The sequence below is a fragment of the Ricinus communis genome, chromosome 6, assembly GCF_019578655.1.
Source record: "Ricinus communis isolate WT05 ecotype wild-type chromosome 6, ASM1957865v1, whole genome shotgun sequence".
NCBI lineage: Eukaryota > Viridiplantae > Streptophyta > Magnoliopsida > Malpighiales > Euphorbiaceae > Ricinus > Ricinus communis.
This window is the reverse complement of record NC_063261.1, coordinates 17859711-17886515: the sequence shown is the minus strand read 5'-3', so window position 1 is coordinate 17886515 and position 26805 is coordinate 17859711. Positions and strand designations below refer to the sequence as shown.

Sequence of the window (26805 nt, the reverse complement as noted above, 5' to 3'; positions counted from 1 at the left end):
TTTTGCCCATCTAAACTATAACAAAAAGTTCAAATCTTTTACACAGCATCGAATACTAAATCATTATGGCCTCTTTCAACTCCTTCAACCTTACTGCTTTCTTTGTTGTATTGTCATTTTCAAGCATGGATGTCGGATTAGCTGCTCGCAATCTACTGCAAATGCCACCTTTGCCTTCCGTGCCAAATTTGCCAAAGCCAACAATGCCACTATTGCCAAGTATTCCAACTCTTCCACAGCCTACATTACCAACTTTGCCAACTATCCAACCTTCTCTGCCTAAGCCTACAATGCCTCCACTTCCAAGCCTGCCCAACATGCCTACACTCCCAAATGTCACTTTGCCTCCGTTCCCAAGCATGCCCTCTATACCCACCATCCCAACTACAATTCCTTCCATCCCGTTCCTCTCTCCACCACCTGGAAAATAATTTATCTATCTCTTGGAGTGGAGTTTGTCTTGAAGAATTCTGTTGTTTGTCTTCTGGTTTAGTTGATCTGTTTAAGCATCGTTATTTCATGATTTTCACATGATTTATTTACTTGATTTTGTTGTAGTGTGATTCCCAGTTTCTACTGTATGTATTTTCGAAGGACATTATATAATTGATTTTTTTTTTCGTTTTAATTTGTGTTTTATTATGAGTTTGTGGATGTCAAGTAAATTAATCAAACATAATTTTAAATTTCAACCATGTGTTCTACATCAAGCTAATTAGCATGAATTATAGTTAATTAATTCAAACACACAAATACGCCAAGTGACACCAAAGTAAGTTGGTTAATTCTAGTCCTTAAAAAAAGAAGACATCTGCCTTATGTATAAGCAACCGAGAGAGGAGAGAGAGAAGTAAATTTCTTTTCATCTTTTAACCTTTGGTATTCAAGTGCTTGTTTTCCAGTAACATAAAAAAACACAGAAACCATTTTCTTTGAGAAAATAAAGCAAAAGAAAGGTTAGTTGTTATATATGAACAGAGAGAGAGAGAGAGAGGCTGTTTGAGCATCCTTATTAGTGTTCTTGAGCTTAAATCAACAAATTCCTTATTTATGGCTGTTGACCTTGTAAGTTAGACCCCTTTCCGGCCCTTTGTTTAGACTTCTTTTTGCAGTAATTTATAATTGGTTTTACACAGTGGCCTGATTGCAATCAATAAAATTTATGAAATTCATTTTTATATTTAAGATTTAAATGCTTTAAATGGAGTAAAAGTTAACTCAGTATTCTACATAATCAAATTTGAGTGAAATTAGTTATAGCTAAATAAAATTCTAATAAAATAGGTAGAATTTTCAAATGAATTCCACATTAGTAAGTCAATACATTTTATAACACCAAAATATCTCTTTCAACTTTATTATTTCTATTTTATTTTCTTTCTCATACATTTTTCTCAAGTGAAATGAATTCTTTTTATAGAATTTAACCAAACATATTGCATGCAATGTGGATATAGAATTATCAATTTTGAAATCCCAACTCTTATTGAAGAGCTTGGTATGTGAATTTTCTTGAGAAAATCTTGAAGTTTATAAACTGAAATTCAGAAGGAAAATGTTGAATGCTAAAACCCACAAAAGCGGACTTAGAATCATTTGAGTTAGAACTTGTATATATGTTGAAGGTTATGTTTAGTTTTAAAGTATTGCACATGATACCTGTAATTAGACTGCTTATGTGCATAAGATTTGTGTAGTGTTCATATACATGGAATGGTGATGCATATGCTGCTTGGACTTTTAATTTCTTTTCCTTTTCAAAAAGAAAGTTAATTGCTAACTGAGTATAAAATGGTCACCCAAAGAATACCAAGAAATTTGAGGTTGTGAAAATGACAATTGCTGAGTTAGAATGAAGTGAATTAGCTATGCCTTGAGGTTGATGCCATGGCTAGTTTGTTTGAAGATCTTGTTCAAGATATGGCTTGTGATATGTTGCCTTTGATGGCATGTGATTTTATAGTTTTTCTCCTTGCATTACAAGAACTCACTAGGTTCATACTTGCCATGTAGGGCTGTAATGCCTTCTTTTGTGTTGATAATGATTTTAGGAAGCTGTTTTGGTGTTTCTAATGCTGCCTAAATTTAATTGTATATATGCTGCTTAAATTTATTTGTATATATTCTGCCTCCTTAATCGGTTTATGTTCTTGTAAAGGGCAAGTGACTTGCATGAAAAATGATAAATGCTTATGTAAAAAGGCAAGGGATGTTTATATATGCAATTGTATATAGATTTGATTAATATGCTGGATGTGAAAGTTTAATTAAAAAAAAAAAAGAGGCCAAGTGCATATTTCAACACCTGAATTTTGACCGTTTGGTCAATTTAACACTTTAATTTTTTAGTTAACCTAATAGACACTTCAACTTGTATTTTTTATGATATTCAAACACTGTTTAATAATGACTTCATTTAACATGTCCACGTGTAATAAGCTAAGGTATTTTAATGTTATTATTTAACAAAATTTAGGTGTCTATTAAGTTAAAATGGAAAATATTAAAAATATTTAAGAGATTTTAAAAATAAAATTTAAGTGTTTATTAGATTAAACTGAAAGTTAAAGTGTTAAAACGACTAAATAATTAAAATTTAGGTATGTAAATATGTATTATGCCAAAAAAAAAATATTTTATGGGTCTAATAACCAAATATGGTGAATGGCAAGTGCTAAGTCTTCCTTGGCAGCGGGTAAACAATTTTAAGAATAAATGGATCTTCCCTTTTCGTCACTTGCTTGATAGAGTAAAAATAAAAAATAAAAGATGTATAAGAAAACAAAGTTAATTATTATAAAAATCAATGTGATTATACATATTACGTATTTGTAGCCTTCACAAATACCCAATTCTCCCCAAGTATATAATCACAATTTAACAAAAATGTATTGTAGTTTAAAGCTTCTAATCTCAACAAGACAATCATTAGACTTAACAGAACCCACCATATCCTAGATTTGGATATTGATAAGGCATCATGTTTGTGTTGAATCCCCGATTCTTTAGATCAAATGGAACAACTCCATTGCTGGTTGGAGCATAAAATTCAGGGCTGTTTGTTGCTTGAAACAGAAGCTGCTCAGCTTGCTTTCCTACATTATCCCCGAGCATCATCTCTAAGGATGCCTTCAGGTGCTTAAGCTGTGTCAGGTCAAGTTCCTCCACAGGAGATTCCCACCACTGCTGAGCCTGGGTAATTTTCCTGATCTGATCAAGCTCTTCCCCTTGCTTCTTCTCCATTTCCAATTCGTTGATAGTCTATTACATCATATACTAGTAATTAGTATAGTCAGGTTAGATTCATAAGTAGGAATAGAGTAAATCAGTACCTGAATAAGCACCATATTGAGCTCGGGGAGTCTGGATTTCCCATGAGCATCAGTAAGTTGCAGAGAACCTGAAATTTGGGGAGGGTTTCTTGAGAGGAATCGATCAACGGTTGTTTCAACAGAAGTGTGACAGAAAGAGAACACTTTGTTTCCGGGTAAGAAGACTACAATAGTGACTTCAGCACCAGAAAGAATAGAAACTTCATCAGCTTTCCTGGAAACTCCAAACCTGCGGTTTAGAAAGGTTACCAATAGATTGCTCTCCTTAGAGATATTCACCATCTCGAATCCTTGGCTACCATTACTTATTCTTGACATGGCTAAAGTGAAAAGACAGTGAAATGTTCTCTTGGAATAGCATGGACAGAGGGGGAAATGAATTAGTATTTATAGGATCTGTAATTTGTTGATTAGACAACCTGACCTGTCAAAATGTCTCGTGTTTGGTGAAATTTCCAAAAATACTGACAGTTTATTAGTTTACTAGTTTTGAAAGTTTTAGAATCTGTACAGGGCTAACATATTTGGTACTAAAATCAGGGATGACAAACAAGTAATGCTACTGTCATTCTTCATATCGATAGCCATTTCTGCACACTCTTGTTGTTTAAACTAATTGCATAATGATCGCTGCATGAAAATTTTAGAATCTGCTGTGTTTCAGTATTAGACACATTTCGACCATCAAAAATTTTCAGACACATTTCCGAAATTTCAAAAAATGTTTCATATCATTTTTTTTTTTAAATTTTGAGACACTTTTTAAAAAAAATTTCTATTTAATTGTATTTCCTATTTTGAAAAAGATTCTCAATCTTTTCCTATTTAATTGTCTTCCAATTTAGTAGTAAAATATATATGTTTAATTAGATTTCCTAGTTCTAGAATGATTTTTAAGTTTTTTTTCCTTAAATAGATGATTCTCAACTTTTTATATTTCAATTTTTCTTAAGAGTTATTTAAAAAATCAGTATGACTTATAATTATTTGATTTATTAGATTTTTTTTTTATTTTAATAAGACTTTGATATTAAATTATTAATATTAATATTTTTAAAGTATAAATATATAAACGTTTTCCTAGCGTTTCGTTTCCTAGACTTTTTAGAAAATTTTATGTTGCGTTGCGTTTTTCATTTTCGTTTCTGTACAAGTTAGATCATCAAGATTAGACACAATTAAGAAATTTTGGAGAAATTATTTGCTTACTCTTATTACTTGTGTCTTCGCATGATCAGCAGGCAATAGGTCTAACTGGTGAAAGAACAGATTGAACTCCTGACAGTTTCTGCTAATCAATCGAAGGAAGTAATTGCTATTATTGTTATTGTGGCGCGATTTATGTTTCTGCTAAAAAAGAAAGCGTTGAACAGGATTGTCTGATCACTCACTTAGATAATTAAGTCAGTATTAATTTTAAATTATAAAATATATAGTAATCATAGAATCATAAATCTACCTACTTGACAAGTTATGTCACAATCCTTTATATACAGACTGGAGGTCTTTTAGTCCTATAAGGAGTAGAACTTTATGAATGTAAACTCTTTCAATCCTATTAGGATTAGTCTTCTTGGTCATATAATAGAATTCTAGGTCGAATCGGGTTTCTCAACTAGAGTCTGACTATAACTTGGTCGTGTTGTATTTGAATTTGGACTTAGTCAAACCCATATTTCTTGATTGTGACAATTCGGCATGCAATGCTCGGTTATCATTAGATGCTCGGTCTACTCTTATCTGCTCGGCTTATTTCTGTGCTCAGCCTGTTTTTCATGGTCGGTATACTCTTTCATGTTCGGTCTATTCTTTCATGCTCGGTCTATTCTTTTATGATCGTCGTATTCTTCATGCTCGTTCCTACTCTTTTATTCTCTGTCTATTCTTTCATGGTCGGCCTATTATTCTATAATCAGTCTATTTTCTCATACTCATCATATTCTTTCATGCTTGGTCTATTCGTCCATGGTGGACCTATTCTTTCATAGTCGATCTATTCTTCATACTCGACCCACTCTTCATACTTAGGCTATATTTTAGTCTTATCACATGTTTTAAGTATACTCCACTTTTGAATATCAAGAAGGTTTAGGTCAGTTCTTTTACGTAGCATTTTGAAAATTTAGAAATATACTAATTCGATATAAAGGTTTACATTTTAAGATCCCCAATATACAATATAGTTTCGATTAATATGCGAAGAGGTTGAAGAGTACCTTTAACATTTGAACTAAAAAGAAAACAAAACAAAAAAAAAAAAGAATTATAACAAAATAATGTCGTTCACCAAATCTTTAGGCTATATTGGATTTATAGATAAATTATTTCATTTAAGAGATTTTATCTAATTTTATATTTTGAATTTTTTATTAGGAGAGTTAGAAATATATTAGGTATTTTTTATTTAAGAGAATATTCATTTATGGAATTCTTCAATTATTTAAGTTAAATTAGAGAGAAAAAGATTTGGGAGAATTATTATCTGATATTTTGTTACAAACTAATTAACGTACACAGAAGCTATAACGTACAGAGACGTTTTAATTTGCAACACGTGTGAAATCGTCCCTTATAATATTACTTTATAGACATTTTATAAATATTGTCTCAAATAAATATTGCCAATTCCTTCCTAGCAAAATTAATATAAATAAAATAATGTTAGAGACAAAAGAGAAATTGTCTCAAAAGATAATATAAGATATGAAAATTGTTTGGACGAACAAATTGTTTCTGTGTGTAAGAAATTCATATCATATAATTAATAAGATATGAATTATAATTTCTTTCAAATTCTTTTTGACCTTTTGGAAAAGGTTTAAACTGTTGGAAACAGACCAACAGGCAACAACAAATCCATCACCCTTGATCCCATTCCCATGTTCAAACATTGGAGCCCAAATGGAATGTAAAAGAACACCTTCAGAATTTTGATTAGGCCATGCTTATGGCCCAGATGCCATTGCCATTACCACATCACAGCCACAAAATGCCAGGCAAATGCAGAAGTCTTCCAACCTCTTAAAATAGAAAAAAGAAAAGAAACAGAAACTTTTATATTTTGGGGAAACCAGCAACTGGCCTGTCATTGTCGTCCAACAGGAAATTATTGGAGGAGCCTAACATATACATTTGTGCGTGAACTCATGGCCTTACATGAATACATTAACAGCTCATGCATCAATAAGTTCATTAATTGTGAAATTTTTAAGCCAAACTCATTATTAGGCCCTTGAATTATATAGTTTTGTTTTATTTAGTCCCCAATTTGTTATATTAAATTTTCATACTTTTGGTTTTAGTTGAATTAAAAGTTTCTTATAAATAATTTTATAATATTTTTATTTATTTTATTGAGATTTTGTATTTTTATTTTTGCTTTGGTTAAAATTTTTGGGTCGTCAATAAAAATATAAAAATTTAATAAAATGATTTAAATTAAATTAAAGAGTTTAATAAAATAAAAAACTGAAATTCCACATGACAACAAAGAAATTGTAATATGGTTCTACAATTAAAATACATTAAAACCAAGCAACCTAATTTAAATAGAATTCTAAAATGAATAATGAGTAATCTTAAATCTAAGACAAGGGTCTTCGTCAATGGAAGAAAGTTTAAATGGTCGGGGTCAAAGAAATGGTGCAAAACACAATTAAAAAGAATTTGCGTGTATAGTTATTTTATTTAAGGTTCATAACTTTGAAAGAGGGGAGAGTTGTGGCTGAGGGGCCCTGTTTGTTGTTACTTTGTTAGCCACCTTTCAATTTCATTCAATGGATGGGGATGCAATTTGCCAATCCAAACACCCCATCTCTATTTTCAATCCAAAATGGTCTTTTGGAGCCCACCCATTTCCACTTTTATCATTAACATCACCTGCTGTTCACGTTGTTGTGTCACAGTTTCATTTTCATTTTTCCATATATATTAGTGTTGTTTCTTTCTTTTTTTTCCCTCTCAAATTGCTCATATATTAGCTTTATTTACATAGCTTATAATTTACATTTGAGGCCTAAGAACGTTTTCTTTAAATATGAAAAGTCTTGAGTTTAAATTTTTTTTTTTACACTAAATGAGTTTTCAATTTTATAGCGAATGTAAAATAATAACTATTTCTAATTGTATAATGCATAGTCAATTGACTTTTTCATAAATAAAAATTAAAATTACGATTTATCAAGAGTTGGCTTTCTTACGAAAACAAATTTATCATAACTTCTTTTTCAATTTTATACGTATAAATTCGACTTTTTACGTAAATAATTAGATTAATAGACCTTTTAGTTTTTATCCTTTTTATTTAAATTTTTTTATAAAAATAATTTATAAAATATTTAGTTGAAATTCATTAAATAATTCATTTTACTTGAAAAGAATATAAATAAAATTGAAATAAGTTGAAAGATATATTTTAGTATTATGGAATACTTTGACAAACTAATATATAACTAATCGATCTTTCGTGTATTAGACGACCGTTATTATTATTCTGATTATAAAATTAAACTTAAATAATTTAATAAAATTCTCAATATTTAATATTAATTTATAATATTTAAAATAATAGTAAACTAACTATTTAAATATTTTTCATATTCTTTTTAGAGATTTTAAAATTTTATTAGTGTAATAATGTAATGATTATTTAAAAAATATTTATTAATTAATACTAGTATTATATAAATTAATACTATTAATATAATTGACATTACTATTTTTGAGATTGAAAATTTATTATATAATTAAAAAATTAATTTATTATTAAATGTAATATTAAAAATATAATTTAAGATGTTATATTTTAGATTTAGAATTATTATCTAATTAGAGGACTAATTTATTAATTAATATAATATTAAATAACTAACATGCTATTTTTATGATAGAATTAGTATTATTATATAATTAAAATTAGTTAATATAGTATTAAAATATAACTAATATGCTATTTTTTAGAATTAGAGTCGGTATTTAATTAGGAATGTAACTTATTAATTATAAATTGATAAAAAATTATAAAATTACACATAAATTTAAATTTTATGTGTCAAAAATAAATACACATATCAAAATAAACATCACATATGTTAAAAATTAAGCAAACATATAAAAAAATTTAAATATTAAAAATTAATATATATTTATATTCATTTATAAATTCTGTCTATTTTGATAGATTTTAATTTAGTTATAATTAGTTCCATAAAAGTTGAATATGTAAAATTTAAAATTAGCTTTAATTTATTAAAATAACTAATTTTAAATTTATAAATTAATTTTATAATTTTTATAAATTTCAAGTGAAAATAATATGAAACCATTCGTAAATTGTTATCATGCCCATGTCTTCTTGTCTTGTCTTTTCTTATTACTTTTAATATATAAAATGAAATTGTTAAAAAATTGTTAATTCTATTTCTGACAGTTAAATTAGTCTCAAATAAAAGCTAATCAGATGATAAGTTAGCCTCGAATAATAAAATAATAAATTAATTAATTGAATAATTAGACTATAAATTACTTAATTTAGCAATACATCTCTTATATAACTTCTGGAATTGCATATCCTCTTAGGAATGGAATGGACTATAGAACCTTTCTCAATAGGAATTGGATTTTATTTTCAGGGTCCATCAATTTCTTATGATTAATATTAAATTCTATAAATTTATAAATTAGATTCATCATATAAAATAAATTATAGTTAGTTTTATAAATTTTTAATATATTTTTAGTTAAATTAATATTATAATTAAAAATTAACATATAATAAAAAATTATAAATTTTTTCCTTTTTATAAACTGATGTTTGTAAATTTGTACTTTGCAAGTCCATCAACTATTCTTATAGTAAAAATAGTGATATATCAACCAATAAAAATTGGATAATTATAATTTTTTTACTTTTCCATTGTTATTTTTAATAGTACCAATTTTAGTTATTCAATTAACGATAATGGGGGAAGTACAAAAATACAACGGTATTCAAAAGAAAAATTACTTATAGTCTACTCGACTATCACTTAAAAAAGAGATATGAAAAAATATAACATCACATATATATTAGCCTAAGTAATTTGTCACATGGCCTTGTCCCTAATTTTGATCTTAATAAATAAATTGAGATTTTAATTTAATGTCATTTTGAGTTTTGATATTGTAATTTGATTCAAGAATAAACACAAGTATAAAAATAGTATTAAATTAAAATCTCAATTTATTTATTAAGATCAAAATTATGGACGAGGACGTGTAATAAATTACTTATGCTAATATATATGTGATGTTTTATTTTTTTCATATATCTTTCTTAAGTGATAGTCGAATATCTCTTTTTTAAGTGATAGTCGAGTAGATCGTAAGTAATTTTTTTTTTCAACACTATTGCATTATTATTAATCGAATATTAAAAATAACAACCAAAAAGTAAAAAATATTATAATTAGCCAATTTTTAAAAATATTTGTAAAAATAAATAAATTTAATACTAATAAAAGTTTTTAAAAGGTATTACTTTTTTCTAGAGTTCAAGATTAGATTATATTTACTACTATTATTATAGTTATTATAATAATCCATAAATTTTTCTGTTTTCACTTTATTTTATTTATATATAGAAAGAGAAATATTTATTTTCTATATTTAGAATAGCCTACTTCATCTTTATTTACTTTTGCTTTTGGATTTGGTAACTTATCAAGATAATTATTTCATAAGATATTAATATTATTGTTATTTTAAATTTATTAGAGGGTCAATGAACTGCAAATTATAAAATATGTACAATTATTTCGTTATATTTATATAAAAATAAAAAATTTATCTAATACAGAAGAGATAATTCGAAACTAAGATATTCCACTTAAAAAAAATATTATTATCACTTGAATTAAACTATAAGGGTTTATTATTATTATTATTATTATTATTATATATATAAAAAGTGATATTTCTAACATACGCATAAAAATCAAAATAAATATTCCTTAAAAGATCAAAATTGTTAACAAAATCATGAATTTAAAAATAAAAATAAAAATCTTACAGTTAGCTTCTATATTGGATAAACAAAGCAATCATTTCATATAAGACTGAAAATTAAAAACGTGGTGGGAGTGTCGTTGAAGTGACAGCATTATACTTGTGTTCATTGTTGGCATTCAATTATATAAGCACTCATAGACATCAATTCGTCACGTTTTCTTGTCTTGTCGTCGCAAATATGATTTTATTTTATATTGCCTTAATGCCCTCAATTATCTCCACGTGCTGAATATGGCCACAAATTAATTTTTTCTTGTATTTTTTTTTGAATAAATATTATTCAAGTTTTTATTTTTAATTACTTTTCCCCATTACCACCCATGCCAACTGCTAGAATCATAATATTTTATTTAATTTTCTGATAAGATTAATTATCTCTTTCATTAAAGTATATATTATTTCATGGATGTAATTATGATACCACAGTCACAAATATATTGCTTAATTTCTGATAATTCTTTTTATTGATTATAAAATTCTGAATAGTTTTAGCATCACAAATACTATGAAACTCCCCAAAATTATTGGGTTAGCTTAAATCTGATATCCATTGAAACAAAAATAATAAATGTAACTTATTTTTTAATTCTCAACTATATTATAAAACAAACCCTCCATCATTATCTATTGGACTTCTAATACTAACCTTCTGTACCAAACAATACTTAAGTACAATTTAGATTAAAACTTAATATTTAGTATTCATTTATTGAAAGTCCGGAATAGAAATTGAAAGAGAAATAAGGATAAAAATGATTATGTTTTACATGTTGTTTAGTTGAATATGAAATGAGAATAAATTTATTTCTTATTGATACTAATAATAATTATTTAATTATAATTAAAAATAATAGTTAATTTATAATTATTATATACAATAAATATATAAGAAATAATATTTATATGAATGATCAGTTTTTATTTTATTTATTTAACCATTTATAATTGATTTAATTCAATTTCTATGAAAGTGAATTTTTTATTTTTTAAAAAAAAATAAAAAAGAGGGTGATTTACATTAATAGAATAATCCTATTTCGATTTTAAAATAATTTTTAGACATGAGAGTGAAGTAATAATTAACGAGTGAATTTGACGTGAAAAGATTATCTCTATAGCCCACAAATCCTATAAATGTAAGAGACCTTTACATGCCAATTTTTTTTTTTTTAATATTAGCCATTGAATATTTATGAGAAGAAAAATGACAATTAAAGGATCATCATCAGGAATGGCAAATTTTGATCAGACCCAATATAAACCGAGTCCGATGGAAATAGAATTGATATCTTTTCTTTTATCATCATTTCTATAAAAAAATAATATATAAATAATTTAAAAATATATATTAATCAATATTTAAATTATTTTTAAAAGAAATTTAATTAATAGTATATAAAACTTAATAGATGTATAAATAGTATTTTATTAAAATATATAAATTATAAAAAAAAAAATGGAAATCCTAGCTCCCGCTAAGCAATGCAATTATCCTAAAAATCATTTAATCACCAAGCTTCCATATTGAATTTTTATAATATAAAAGTAGAAATTTTAAAATCTGAGCCGCAAGTAGTTGTTGCTAATTATGACACTTGCCGTTCAAAGCATATCTTATGACTTTAGAATATGTATTTTTTATTTTATCCATCACCACAAGCAAAGCAAAGTGTCACGTGAGTTTTGTTTTATCTCCAAACTTTGCCTACGTACTTGATTTCCGAAAGTCAAGATAGCTAGTCGTCCTACCCTTGATTGCCAAACCCGGCAGAATGATAGCAAATACGCTAGCGGAAGTAAATTCACGAAAGTGGCACAAAGAGACGCAAGAGTTGTGGAAGTGTATACTTGTATTGATTAATTCACACTAAAGCTACTTACAATGAGCACACTTTCTCTCTCTACAAGCTCTCTTCTTTCATATATCACCCATACTTACAAATGGTACAAGAAAGGGGTATTTATAGCATTTTTCCCCCTGTCCGCCAACATGGCCGTGTTCCTGGCCGTGTTGAGAACACAGTTGGGAACATGGCCGTGCTCAAGGCCGTGTTGGGAACACGGTCCAGGGTAAATAGCCGTGTTACCCATCATGGCCGTGTTTCCGAAGCTTCTAGGCCTTTCGCATTTGTATTCAACCAACACGGGCGTGTCTGTGGGCGTGTTGGTCAACACGGGCCGTGTTGTGCAGCCTTCCCTTGCTAGCTGCGAGGCGGGGCGTGACATTCTCCCCCACTCAATCTGGCAACGCCCCCGTTGCCTGCTCCTCGTAAGCTTTAATTTTCTCCTCAAATTGCCACAAGTCGCGAATTGGCTCCCAGCTTGCCTCACTCTCGGGGAGTCCCTTCCACTTGACTAGAAACTCCGTCATGGGAGGTTGATTGGATCATGGCACCTTACGGTGGGAGATGATGTAGTCCACTTCTTTGTCATCGCGAGCCCGCGCATTCAAAGGAGCTCTCGTAGACTTGCCTCGGCTTGGGTCATCATGATCCTCCTTGTAGGGCTTCAACAGGCTTACGTGGAAAACAGGATGGATTTTGATGCCTTGGGGAAGTTCAACCTTGTACGCCACCTTTCCCACTCGTTTAATAATGGGGAAAGGCCCATCATACCTTCTTGGAGCCCCCGATGAAGTCCGTCGGCTTTCCCATGCAGGGTATAGCTTGACGAGCACTTTATCCCCTTCTTGAAACTCCATTGGTCTCCTCTTCCTGTCCGCCCCACTTCTTCATCCGGCTTAGATGCCTTTTCCAAGTAGGCTCGTGCGACATCGGCTTGCTCCTTCCATTCCTTCGCAAGCTTAAAGGCGGGTGGCTGGCTGACCATAGGGCAAGAGTGCTCGGCGTGTAGGGTTGTTGGCCCGTAACTATCTCAAACGGACTTTTCTTGGGTAGACTCACTCCTTTGCAAGTTATAAGAGAATTGGGCAACATCAAGCAACTTCGCCTAATCTGCTGATTGGCACTCACGTAGGCCTCAAATAAAGTTCCAAAAGTGCATTGATCCTCTCCGTTTGCCCATCCGACCGGGGGTGCATACTCGTAGAGAACCCGAGGTCGGTGCCTAATAGCTAACCGACCTTGAAGCGAGTGTCCCGATCGCTCACTATGGACTTTGGCACACCCCAATATTTTACCACATGCTTCATAAACAGGCGGGCAGCTTCTTCGGCAGTGACGGCCTTTGGAGCTAGAATGAAGATGCCGTATTTAGAGAACCGATCCACCACCACAAAGATCCATGCACATCCTTCTGACAAAGGAAGCCCCACAATGAAATCTATGGAGACACTCTCCCATGGTCTCTCAGGAATAGAAAGTGGCTCTAGTAGACCACCCGGGGCTTGTTGCTCCATCTTGTCCTGTTGGCACATAAGACAAGTCCTCACATAGGCCTCCACATCCTCCCTCATGCGAGGCCAATAGTAGGCATTCTCCACAAGCGCCATTGTTCGTTGAATGCCGGGATGATCTGCCCACTTGCTGTCGTGGCACTCTTTAAGTATCTCCTTCCTTAGGTTATCATGGAGCGGCACATATAATCTCCTTCTTTTTGTGTAAAGCAAGTCTCCTTCCAGCCAAAACCTTCGAGTCTTACCTTCTCGAATAAGAGCAAAGAAATTCTTGGCCATTGGATCATGCTTTAGCCCCTCCTTGATGCGCTCCGCCAAGTTGCATGCAGGACGGCTTATTTTGGCTAGCTCCCCCTTCCTGCTTAGGGCATCGGCAACAAGGTTTGCTCTTCCTGGCTTGTACTCCATGACATAGTCAAATTCCGCAAGGAAGTCTTGCCACCTAGCTTGCTTGGGTGTGAGCTTCTTTTGTGTCTGAAAGTAGCTAGTGGCGACGTTGTCGGTTTTGACAACAAACTTGCTCCCGAACAAGTAGTGCCTCCAAGTCCGCAAGCAATGGACTATCGCGGTCATCTCTTTTTCTTGCACCGTATACCTCCTTTCGGTGTCATTCAATTTCCGGCTTTCAAAGGCTATCAGATGCCCTTCTTGCATGAGTACTCCACCAATAGCAAAATCAGAAGCATCCGTGTGGATCTCGAACGCCTTTGTATAGTCGGGGAGTGCTAAGACCGGCTCCTCCATAATCGCCTTCTTTAGCCCTTCGAAGGCTTCTCGGCACTTCATAGACCAGTCCCAGGCACGACCCTTCTTTAGTAAATCCGTTAAGAGAGTGGCAATGGAAGAATAACCCTTAATGAACCTCCGGTAGTAGTTTACTAATCCAAGGAAAGACCTCAACTCCGTCACCTTGGCCGGCGGTTCCCAATCCTGGATGGCCTTCACCTTTGAACCGTCCATCCTCAACTTCCCATTGCCAACGACATGCCCAAGGAACGCCACTTCTCGTTGGGCAAACAAGCATTTCTCCCTTTTAACGTAGAGCTCGTTAACCCGCAAGGCTTTGAACACTAGCCTTAAATGCTCTACGTGCTCCTCCAGCGTGTTGCTGAACACCACAATATCATCTAGATAAACAACAACAAATTGATCAAGGTAAGGAGCAAGTACCTTGTTCATCAACGTACAGAATGTGGCCGGCGCATTTGTGAGGCCAAAGGGCATGACAAGGAATTCATACGATCCATATCTCGTCACGCACGCCGTCTTTGGCTCATGTCCTTCGGAGATGCGTACCTGATAGTACCCGGACCGTAAATCCAACTTGGTAAACCACTTAGCACCACCAAGTTGATCAAAGATGTCCGCAATGTTAGGAATCGGGTACTTATTCTTGATTGTAATCTTGTTCGGCTTTCAGTCAATGCATAACCGAAGATACCCATCATGCTTCTTCGGAATAACACCGCACCATACTGAGCTTTGACTGACCTTATATAGCCGTCAAGCTCCTTAAGTTGCCTCCTTAATTCCTCCGAGCTCGGGGAGGCGCCATACGGTAGGGGGCAAAGGCGGGCGGTTTGGCTCCGATTCTAGCTCAATCTCGTGGTCCACTTCTACGTGGAGGAAGCTTCTTCCCGGCGGTATAACATCTTTAAACTCATCAAGCACGCCTCGAATAGGGCTTGGAAGTGTAGGTTCATCAACATGGGTACCTTCTTCCACTTTAAGGGTTGCTAGGAAGGTTGGCTCCTTCCTTTTACCCCTTTATGGCCGACACCATCTTATCTTGACTTAACTCCCTTTTTATCGGCACAACACAAGGTTGGCCATTCTCCATTATGCACATGGTGTTGGCGTAAGGAACCAAGAATGCCTTCACCATGTCGAGGAAGTCCATACCAAGATAAAACCGTTGATCATCAATAGGAGCAATTGTGATATCGACCTTACCTTGCCATTGGCCTATTCGAATGTTAGTTCCTCTTGCAATGCCAATGATAGGTAATCTCTTTGCATTCACCCCTTTTATGAAGCCCTTTTCCTTCTTGTAAGGCAGCTTAATAGAGTCAGCCACCTCTTTCGCCATGTATACCGTGTCAGCTCCAGTGTCCACCATTGCTTGAATACTCCTGCCTCCGATATTGGTCTCCACGTACATTCGTCCACGAGGCTTTTGCTCCACTTTGGCTTGGATAGCATTAAGGAGTCGAAGAGAAGCAAGTCTTCGCTCTTCTTCTTGCCTTTCCTCTTCGGTGATCACTAGCGCTCCAAGCTTTCCTCGCTTTGGACAATCATATGCCCGATGAGGTCCGTCGCATATGAAGCAGGCAAGCTTTTTCGGGGAAGAACTACGCCTGTCTTCCTTCTTCCACTTGCCCTTATCCTTGTATGAAGCCTTGCCATCCTTGGTGGAAGATTTTCCCCTATCTCCACCACCTTTGTCACCTCCTTCGTATTTCTTTACCTTTGGTTTAAACGAGTCCTTCCTCTTCAACTCTATCAAGGACTCGGCAACCGCCATCGCGGTGGCAAGGTCCTGCACACCTCGCCTTTCTAGCTCCAACTGAGCCCACCGAGATAACCCATCAATGAAGGCATGAAAAGCTTCCTTTTCCCCCAAATCGGGAATCTCCAACATCAATTCGGAGAATTCCTTCACATATTCCCGAATATGACCATCTCTATGTTGGAGACGTCGAAGCTTTGACCTCGCCTCCTTCTCGGCATTGTCGGGATAGAATTGCTTCTTAAGCTCCCGAACAAAATCTTCCCAAGTATTAATGGTGCAGAGGCCCTTTTCACATCCTCGCACCTCCGTCTCCACCGGTAGCAATATCACACAAGTAGAGATACGGACTTTACCTTAGTGGTGTCGTCCATGATGCCCATTGCCTCAAAGTATCCCTCCAGGTTCCACAGGAAGTTGTCGATCTCCCTCGCATTCCTCGCCCCACTGTAGGCTTTTGGTTTAGGAGCATCGACCTTGTGGACCGTCACGCTAGCTCCCCACTCTTTGCCAACGCGATCTTGCACAAATTAAGCTCCACCTCGAGCTTATCGACCTTCTCTAGGCATTGGACAAGCAACTTCTTGAGAGCCTCATTGTCCCTTGATAAATTGTCGGTGAGAACATTCAAGGCACCTTGCATCTCCTCATGAAGCTCTCCGTCGTCCCCCTTGGACTCTAGCTTCTCGATGCGTAGGTCCATGTCTTCGATTTTATCTCCCAATCGGACATGGTAGTCTCCACCCTGACTAGCCTTTCCTCCATCAGCGCCAATCACGTCAGCGGGACTTATCCCTCCCGGCCCTTTCCGCTATCCTTTCCTCCTTCCCTTGGAGTAGGAGGAGGCGGTAGAAGTAGATTGCTCACCAACCTTGGCCATTATCTCGTGCAAGAATTCTCCCGAAAGAATTTATCCGCTATACTTCCAACTGTGGCGTGATACTAACTGCTCTGTCTCGAACTTGGCTTTGTCTCGAACTCCGCTCGATACCAATCACGTGAGTTTTGTTTTATCTCCAAAACTTTGCCCACGTGCGGCCTAGCTTGCTTGATTTCCCCGAAAGTCAAGATAGCTAGTCAGCCTACCCTTGATTGCCAAACCCGGCAGAATGATAGCAAATACGCTAGCGGAAGTAAATTCACGAAAGTGGCACAAAGAGACGCAAGAGTTGTGGAAGTGTATACTTGTATTGATTAATTCACACTAAAGCTACTTACAATGAGCACACTTTCTCTCTCTACAAGCTCTCTTCTTTCATATATCACCCATACTTACAAATGGTACAAGGAAGGGGTATTTATAGCATTTTTCCCCCTGTCCGCCAACATGGCCGTGTTCCTGGCCGTGTTGGGAACACGGTTGGGAACATGGCCGTGCTCAAGGCCGTGTTGGGAACACGGTCCAGGGTAAATAGCCGTGTTACCTACTGTGGCCGTGTTTCCCGAAGCTTCTAGGCCTTTCGCATTTGTATTCAACCAACACGGGCGTGTCTGTGGGCGTGTTGGTCAACACGGGCCGTGTTGTGCAGCCTTCCCTTGCTAGCTGCGAGGCGGGGCGTGACAAAAGTCTCTATTATACACAACCTTAAGAAGAGTCTTACCATCCTATTATCATCCTAGAAGTTTTTGTGTTTCTTTTTTGGAAAAACCCCTATATTTTGTCCCTCTTGTGTTTTCAATTTCTTTTAACCTTTAACCCTTGCATATTACTTGTCCTTATTTCATCATTGTACTTTTATTTTTATTTTTATTTGTTCTTTATATGATAGTGCGTGTAAATGTTAACTGTCTCCGTTAATTGGGATTTCAAATGGCAAACCACATCAAAAATTTTATACACGTTTGTATTTCAATTGTGAAAAATCGAGGTCTTCAATTTCGTAAGGCATAAGAAATCGAGGTTTTTAATTTTTGTAAAAGAATCGGTCAAATATATTGTCCAAAATTGACACCCTTGATTTCACAAGACATAAAAAATCGTGACTCTCGATTTTATCGAATCAGACAAAAATAATGAACATAAAAGAATTTATTGCTTCATAATGACAAAATATAACTACTTTTCCATTCAAAATGTACTTTTCTATTCATACAAAAACCAAAAATTCAGTTATAAACTGACATTATCTAAGAACTAAAAAATAAATAAAAAGCTATAATGTAGGTTTTGCACTAATTGCCTTCATAACCTAACAACTATGACAATAAAAATAATCGTTTTATTATAACCATTAATAAGAAGTTTGAATTAAGACAACCATATTAAAAACCACAACAAATATTAATTATGAGAAAAATATGCCAAAATACTTCGAAATATTATTGCTACTATCATGGTTACCAAATAGGTACTATAAAGTCATGTAATGATAAAAGAGGATTACCATTCCATTAAAGTTCTCTATATTGAAAGTTAAATTGTCTATAATTAAGAAAGACCTAAAAAAAGTCACATGTTAAGCATAAAATATTGAATAATGGCATCACATAACAAAAGAAACAACAAACACAAAAACGATAAATAATCCTCTAACAAGCAATATAAATGAACCTAATGAACTTGAATAACAATTGGAAACTACAAATACATATGAATTGCATTAGTAGCAAAAGATGGCAGTGTTTGATGCATGAACATTTCCTTGCCTTAGCACAACATTATATCATAACAAAAACCTACCAAAATATCGATAGTGTCAACCAAAGATATTGGAAAAATTATCAGTTAATATTTTGACATCCTAGATATCAAAACGACTACTTTCACAAAATAACTATTGTGACGAAAAAAAACTCAAAATTCACTTATAAAGGTACAACGAGGTTCACTATAAAAACTACAAATAAATCCCACACTTTAATTTCTTTTAAACGAGCAAAGCTAAGATGCTAGAATGACTTTTTAATCAATGAGTGATTAACATTGTTTTTTTTGCACCTTTGATTGTTTATGAACGACCAATTAGAATATAGAAATTGATTAGGGATTTCATTAGGGAGCTCAATGCAAGGGCTTCCACTTCAATTAGGAATATTAAATTTAGGATGAGTATTATTGGTAAAAAAATAAAAAATACCCTTACCAATTCACTCACATTACTTAAAATTGTTGGCATGTAACACATATCAAAACAATAACCAAGTCAGTATTTTCGTTTGTGTATCACTCACTCAAGCACTATTATATAAAGGGTAAATCAAAATTAAAAGTGCAGGAACTAAATAAATAGACAATTAAATTTATAGGGGTGCAATTATGAAAAAAGAAGGGGGCAAAAATGGATTGTCCCCCTGTTTTGTGAAGGAAAAACAAAAAGGATAGAGCTAGAAGCTACCAACCTTTTTTTTTTTTTTTTAAGTATTAATCCAACTTGTTTATTTTTTTAATAATTACTGTAGTACAATAAATAATAAAACTTTTCCTAAAACAACAATAAAATTGGATAGGTTGTCCAAAACAACATCTCATCAATCTCTGCATCGCTCTCTTTCTAAAATAAATTTATTTTGATTTATTTATACTAATTACACAATTCTAAAATAATAATAAAATTATTAGATTAAGAATTTTCCTCACTAATTTATTTTAAATTATTTTATTTTAACATATGGTAAAAATAAAAATATTTAAAATTCTATTAGATATATATTACAATAAATTTTTAAAAAATCAGCATATATTTTTTTCTGTAATAAGAAGATATAATTCATCGTAAGTATTTGATTCTAAATATTAATGACAACATTTCACGGTTATGTTATTCGATTTTTCAAATTTATACAATTAATTACATATTGATTTATCAATTAATAAAAATTATTAAGTGGTAGAATATTTACTAATATATTATTATTAATATATTGCAGTTCTATAATTTTATATATTGTTACTACTAATAAATTTGAAATATCTCTAATAAAGTATTTAAATATAAGAGTAGTATTATTTTGCACTAAATATCCAATATAAAAAATATGAGCTATTATTAATTACTAAAATAAACATTTTCAATAAAAATATATATTTTTAGCATTTTATATTCTTATTAAATTATACTATGAAAATATTATCAATTTGTAAGATTATTAATTATTAGATCCTTAATGTATCGATTTGAGAGTTATCCTCTAAAATCCTTAAAATAATATCATTGGTTGGTGACATAAAACCGAATCACCCGCAGGTAATAAATCTGAGTATTATGCAAATTCCTCGTTGTTTCTTCATCTTCTTCAATTTTGCCTCTTCTTTGTTCTTTCCCTCTCTAAATTGAAGCTCTATAAGAATAATCAAGAGATACCCATTTTGTCTCAAGATTCAAAAGTATTATACTTATTTAGCTTTATTATTTAGAGAAGGGTTTTCAACAAAGAAAAAGAAATGGCTTCTATTAATCCTTCAACAACAACTAGAACAGCTCTACCTTATACCTTGTGAGTTTTTCTCCTACACCCATCTCCATTTAATAGCTTTACACGTTTAAATCCATCTGGGTTATTTTTTCTTATTGGGTTTCTTGAAAATTTTCATCCTTTTCAATGGTGTGCAAATTCTTTTTTTTTTTTTTTTTTTTTGTTTCAATGCAATTTGGCTTTTCTTTTTCTCTTTTCCTACATGTTCAGTTTTCCAGTCAACGCTTTTTTTCTCTGATTTGTTCTTATTTAATGGCATTGAATGGCTTTTGACTAGGGATATTTGATGTTATTTTGATCATTTGACAATTTTTTTGTTTGATTGAGTTTATCCAAAAGATGGGTCTTGTATTAGATCAAACATTTCCATCAAGTTTGTTTATAGAAGAATTTGCAGAATGGATGTGAATGATAGAATAGTTATTGTTGTGCTAAAGCTATGAACTATCCCTGTATTTGGGTGCAAATGACTTGAAAGAATCAGACTTTGTTAGCACTCATACTTCAAATGAATCCATCAAGTTGATTGGTTTTTGCTCAACTTAGTTGATAAGAACTTTAGATATATTGGGTCTGGAACAATATTTTTACTCATGACATAGAGTCGGCCTTTTTCTTTCGTTTCCACTCTCTTATAGTTGCAATATGCAGCAACTAATCGGAAAACATCTCTCTACAGAGCTTAATTCTCTGAAATTCATGGCTTATTGGCACTGCTATTATGCTTTTATTATAAGAAGTATTTCGCAGATCTATTAAGTTCAATATGAGATTGTTGATGCATCACAGCTTCTATGTCCTTTGAAAAGTTTACTATGGTGATTTTCCTACTATCTATTGATCCTATCCTTTCTTTTCAAGTACACTCACATGTTTCTTAATTTCTTACTTTTATGCAGGGCAAGGAAGAACTTTAAGTTGTTCAATGGATTACATGGAGTGACTTGGTTTTCTGCAAATGGGTGCACATCCAATTCCACTTTGTTGAAGCTTGATGGTAGTAAATCTTCTTTCAGTATTAAGGGTGTCAGAAATACTCGAGCAGCACTAATATCTGAAGAAGGCGACCTGCTGTCCTATTCCAATGGCAATAATGATGCTGTAAACGGAAGTTTCATTGATAACAATTCAGTTGGAATTAAACTACAGCCTGATGCATTAGAATTTGGAGCTCTGGCAGGAGATACTGCCTCCGTGCCCAATGGTTTCCCCATTGATGATGATGAGTTTGATTTGGATTGCAGTACAGAAGGTTTTTCCTCCATTGCTGAGGCCATTGAAGATATACGTCAAGGAAAGGTAATTGTTTTACTGTGTTATGGGTGCCTTTCATCACTTAATTACTTTCATTTTTTCCCCTTGTTTCTTTTCATTTTTTGCTTTACTGATTGCATATTTCATCAGATGGTAGTGGTTGTAGATGATGAAGATAGAGAAAATGAAGGGGATCTTATTATGGCAGCAGAGTTGGCAACACCTGAAGCCATGGCTTTTATTGTGAAGCATGGTACTGGTATAGTATGTGTGAGCATGCAAGGGGAATATCTTGACAGGTTACAACTCCCTTTGATGGTTACCCAAAATGAAAATGATGAAAAACTTCGTACTGCATTCACAGTGACAGTGGTAAGTACATTTTTTTTTTCCTGGAGATTTCATTCTTGGATTTTATGATTTTCTCTTCTCAATTCAAATTTAAAAATTAGAAAGTTCCTCCTTCACTGGAAGCAATTTAAACTTTTCTGAAATGTATTGTGGTATAGAAAAAGAAAAAGTAAAAGCCTTTGAAAATATGAAGCTACCATATGATTTACTTGCTTCTTTTTCTTCTTCCTCTTGATCTTCAACTTCTTATCATCATAATTGTCGCAGTCATCATCATCATCATGTAAATGTAACTGAGTTCATCACTCTGCTTTCTTGTCTAATTGGCTATTTTAATAGCAATTACCTGGCAGGACTGGAACTTATACAAAACAAAATTGCTTGCCTTATAACAGTTATTTTATTATCTCTCATCTCCTTGTATTTAGCGGCTGTTTATTCCCTGAGATCTTGTTGAGCGGAGGTTTATAGTCAACTCAATTTTCCAGATACATGCGATTAAACATAATTTTACTCATCAATCTACTTTTTAGAATAATAATCCATAGTTGGGTTTTGCCTGTGAATACCTTTTGCAGGATGCGAAACATGGCACAACCACAGGGGTTTCAGCTCAAGATAGGGCAACAACAGTTTTAGCTCTTGCATCCCAAGATTCAAAACCTGAAGACTTCAACCGGCCTGGGCACATTTTTCCACTGAGATACAGGGAGGGTGGTGTTTTAAAAAGAGCAGGGCATACAGAAGCTGCAGTTGATCTTGCAGTTCTAGCTGGATTTAGCCCTGTTGGGGTTCTATGTGAGATTGTGGATGATGATGGCTCCATGGCTAGATTGCCGAAGCTTCGCCAATTTGCGCAACGGGAGAATTTGAAAATTATATCTATTGCTGATTTAATCAGGTAAACTCTTTCATGTTCTTTTTGGGGCTTTGGTGTGTGTTGGACTCTATGATTAAGTAGCTTCTCCAATGTCTGCCTTTTTCTTCTGCTTACTGTTTGTCTATCACAAAGCATGTTCACATTGTCAATTTCCATCTTTCCTCGTTTGCTGTTCTACTCCATCTGTGGTTTTGAATTGTCAGATGATATATTGCAAAATTTGATGCCATTAGAATTGTCATTCAGCTTGCCAAGGACATATTGATGTCATTACTTTGTTATTTTTGAACCCAATTAATATGTAAGTGGCTGTAATTTTGTGAGTTACTTCCAACTTTAGCTAACATTTATTCAATGTTATTGGGAGAATAAAGTTAATTAAAAATATAACAAGTGGTTGTGGATCATTGTTTTGTTACTTATACATGAAGCTCTTAGTTCGGATACTTTGTTTACAGATGCTTTTTAAATCTGTGTGTGCAAACACATTCCCCTTTTCTAATATATATTCATTAAAGAAATTGTTGTAAACTTGTTTATAATATTGTGATTGATGAAAACATAAATTAATGAATCAGATTATGATTGACAGGTATAGGAGGAAGAGAGAGAAATTAGTAGATCGTTCTTCTGCTGCTCGGATACCAACAATGTGGGGTCCATTTACAGCGTACTGTTATAGATCCATCCTAGATGGCATTGAACATATTGCAATGGTTAAGGTAAGCAATGTTTATAACTTGATTAGTCAAGATTTCTCAAAGTCTATTAAAATTCTCAAACCTAGTTGAGGTCGAACAAATTGCTGGTTTATTTTGTTGGGATTTTCTTTTAGAAGTCAAATTGCTTATCTGTTTCGATAAGGTGAATGTGGAGGATATAATTTTTGGGCTGCAATTCTTTTTCTTCTTTTTGAGTTTTTTCATTTTCAAGTTTTCTCTGTCTGAACAAATTGAGAATATTTCATTAAGGGCATGACATTATTAATGTGGCACATGATCATCATCTATTAATTTGGATTAGTTGTCCATGGTTATGTTTAAGTCATAATTTGGAAGGAATAGTGATTTCTATAAAATGTGGTCTCAAGGTTTGGATTGTAATTTACCTTTAAAAGATAACCACAAATATAGTTTTCATTTTTCAATTTCTTAAAGAAATTGAGAATTATGATAGAAAGCATTCAACTGCTGACAAGGTGTATGTGCTTATTATATTCTGTTGAATTGGACGGATTCTTACTTGTTTGAAACTTTACTGTCCAACAGGGTGAGATTGGTGATGGGCAGGATATTCTCGTGAGAGTACATTCAGAGTGCCTCACAGGAGATATATTTGGCTCTGCCAGATGTGACTGTGGGAACCAGCTGGCACTTGCAATGCAGCAGATTGAGGCTGCTGGCAGGGGCGTCTTGGTCTATCTACGTGGGCATGAGGGAAGAGGCATTGGTTTGGGCCACAAGCTTCGCGCTTACAACCTACAGGATGCTGGGCGTGATACAGTTGAAGCAAATGAAGAGCTGGGACTGCCTGTTGATTCACGAGAATATGGCATTGGTGCTCAGGTATTTACTGGTGGATTTGCTGCTGTTTATTGCTATTTACAATGTGCAAATTACAAGGATCATTGTCTTTACTAAGGTGTTGAAGTGATTGCCTATTATAATTCTCTGGAGAATTCACTCTTTGTCAGCCTAGAAGTAAAACAAAGTGCATAAGCTAAAGGCAGCTGTTCTTTTGAATCATTATAAAACAAAAGAGTTATGCATCTTATTTTCTTAATCGAATTATTGACCAGGAGGTTTGAATTATAAACTGATAAATATTAACAGAATTGTGATGGTTCAACTAGAGGAGAAAAGCTCACTAAGTCTTGATTTTCAGAGGGGTTGCAGACTTTTTAAAATCTTTTTACAAATGTTGAAATGTCCATGCCGTGCTTGGATGATATGATGATTGGAAAAGAACATGGAAACATTGGAGTATGTTGACAACAATGCCAACCTCAAGATTTTCAGTTCTCCCCTTAAATTTTTTTTTCCCCCTTCTGTTCAATAAACTCTGAGAACCATAATCGGAGGCAGCCAAGTGATTTCAGGGTTTTAAACCAATGGTTCACGTGCTTCTAGTATCTCACTAGATTCTATCTTTATTTCCGCAGATAGCGGTAGCAGTGTACTTCAGTAAACGGGTAGGGATTTCAGGCAAATCCCTACCCTGTAACCACAGCTTTTTTCTTAACAAAAAGTTCTTTTACTTGATTCTTGTCTAATATTATATTTGTTGGATATTCATTTACAGATACTACAGGATCTGGGTGTCCGAACAATGAAGTTGATGACAAACAACCCTGCGAAGTATATCGGGCTCAAGGGTTATGGTTTGACAGTTGTAGGTAGGGTTCCACTGTTAACCACAATCACAAAGGAAAACAAGAGGTATCTAGAGACCAAACGCTCGAAAATGGGCCATATCTATGGTGTAGAATTCAATGGCCGCTTAAGTAACCTTATCAGTAAATCTCGCGTTGACACAGCATCAGATGCTACTGCTAACCGATAAGAAGGTTGCTCTGGCTTTGATCATCCACAAGCCAACTGTAAGATCTTAAGCTCCTTAACATGACAGAATGGGAAAGTTACCCATTGATTTAACTACATAGATGAGTTCAAATTCTTCCATTTCATACTCAAGTCAAAAAAGAAAAAAGCATAACGATGATTATGCACTTAGAAAAGATTTGTTGAAAGTTATGTTGGTTGCTCTGAAGATCTATTCATTAATTTTCTTCCTATGATGTAAAATTAGACGCCAGAATTCCCATTTATGCAATGAAATATATATAATGTTCTTTGATCTCCTTATTTTGCATCTAGATCCTGTCATTCTGAAAGCTGCTGCTATGCTCTGTAATTCTTTTAGCCGTTTAAGCAGGCAAAGCCTAAGGAAATTGTTGGTTACCATATGTAGGATTTACTTGGCTGTTTCTTGTTGTTCTTGTTTGATAATTTGACAAACAATTTCACTGTAAAAGAGTAGATATTAATTTTGATGGCTCCTTAGCTTTTATTTGGAATAATCCATATTTAGCCCCTGAACTTTCTTTTTCCAAATTAAGTTCTTACGCTTTCATTTGCTGATATTGAATCTTTTACTTTTGGGAAATTTAAGTTTTTTCTAACCGAACATATAAAGAGTGTTAAGTCAGTGTGCGAAATATGCTATTTGGTCTTAGTATTTTTTATTCTTACCTATCAAGTCCTTAGATTTTAATATCTAACCAATTAAGTCCTTTTATTATTTTTTTTTGGTGGTTAATAATGAAAATGGCCACTTCTTTACCAACTGGATTAACTTTTAATTTATTTCCAAGAAAACTGATTCTACCAAGGATTTCTACTAAATCCTCCCCAAATATACCAACACTCCACTTTCACATTTTCTTGTTCATTCCAAACAAAGTGAATCTAAACCGTTTATATTTTTTAACCACCCAACACATGTATGACCATGATTTAATTGACAACTTTACCTCAGTCCTTGAGGACTTGTAACAATCCTTAAATTTGTTAATTTGATTTTAAATACGCATCAACCAAAGTATCTTATTCAAATCTAATATAAGATTTGGTGTAAGATCTTAAAATGGGGTTTTGCTAGATTA

General features: G+C 33.3%; 3 protein-coding genes across 3 annotated transcripts; 1 reads left to right on the top strand and 2 right to left on the bottom strand.

Annotated features, from left to right (window-relative positions):
- Nucleotides 1-55: 55 nt before the first annotated feature.
- LOC8266850 (peroxidase-like protein 2) lies at nt 56-400 on the bottom strand. Its single transcript, XM_002522591.4, has one exon. It carries the CDS (start codon nt 398-400, stop codon nt 56-58), a length of 345 nt encoding a protein of 114 aa, XP_002522637.2.
- A 2176-nt stretch (nt 401-2576) lies between these two features.
- LOC125370464 (agamous-like MADS-box protein AGL62) lies at nt 2577-4071 on the bottom strand. The gene is made up of 2 exons (XM_048376060.1): nt 3333-4071; nt 2577-3261 (listed from the first exon to the last, which is right to left on the bottom strand). The coding sequence occupies exons 1-2, from the start codon at nt 3648-3650 to the stop codon at nt 2935-2937; spliced, it is 645 nt and encodes a 214-aa protein (XP_048232017.1). The 5' UTR covers nt 3651-4071; the 3' UTR covers nt 2577-2934.
- Nucleotides 4072-20492: 16421 nt separating this feature from the next.
- LOC8266914 (bifunctional riboflavin biosynthesis protein RIBA 1, chloroplastic-like) lies at nt 20493-25997 on the top strand. The gene is made up of 7 exons (XM_002522550.4): nt 20493-20677; nt 21556-21955; nt 22061-22282; nt 22840-23162; nt 23734-23863; nt 24410-24706; nt 25443-25997. Exons 1-7 carry the CDS (start codon nt 20625-20627, stop codon nt 25701-25703), a joined length of 1686 nt encoding a protein of 561 aa, XP_002522596.3. The 5' UTR covers nt 20493-20624; the 3' UTR covers nt 25704-25997.
- Nucleotides 25998-26805: the final 808 nt, after the last annotated feature.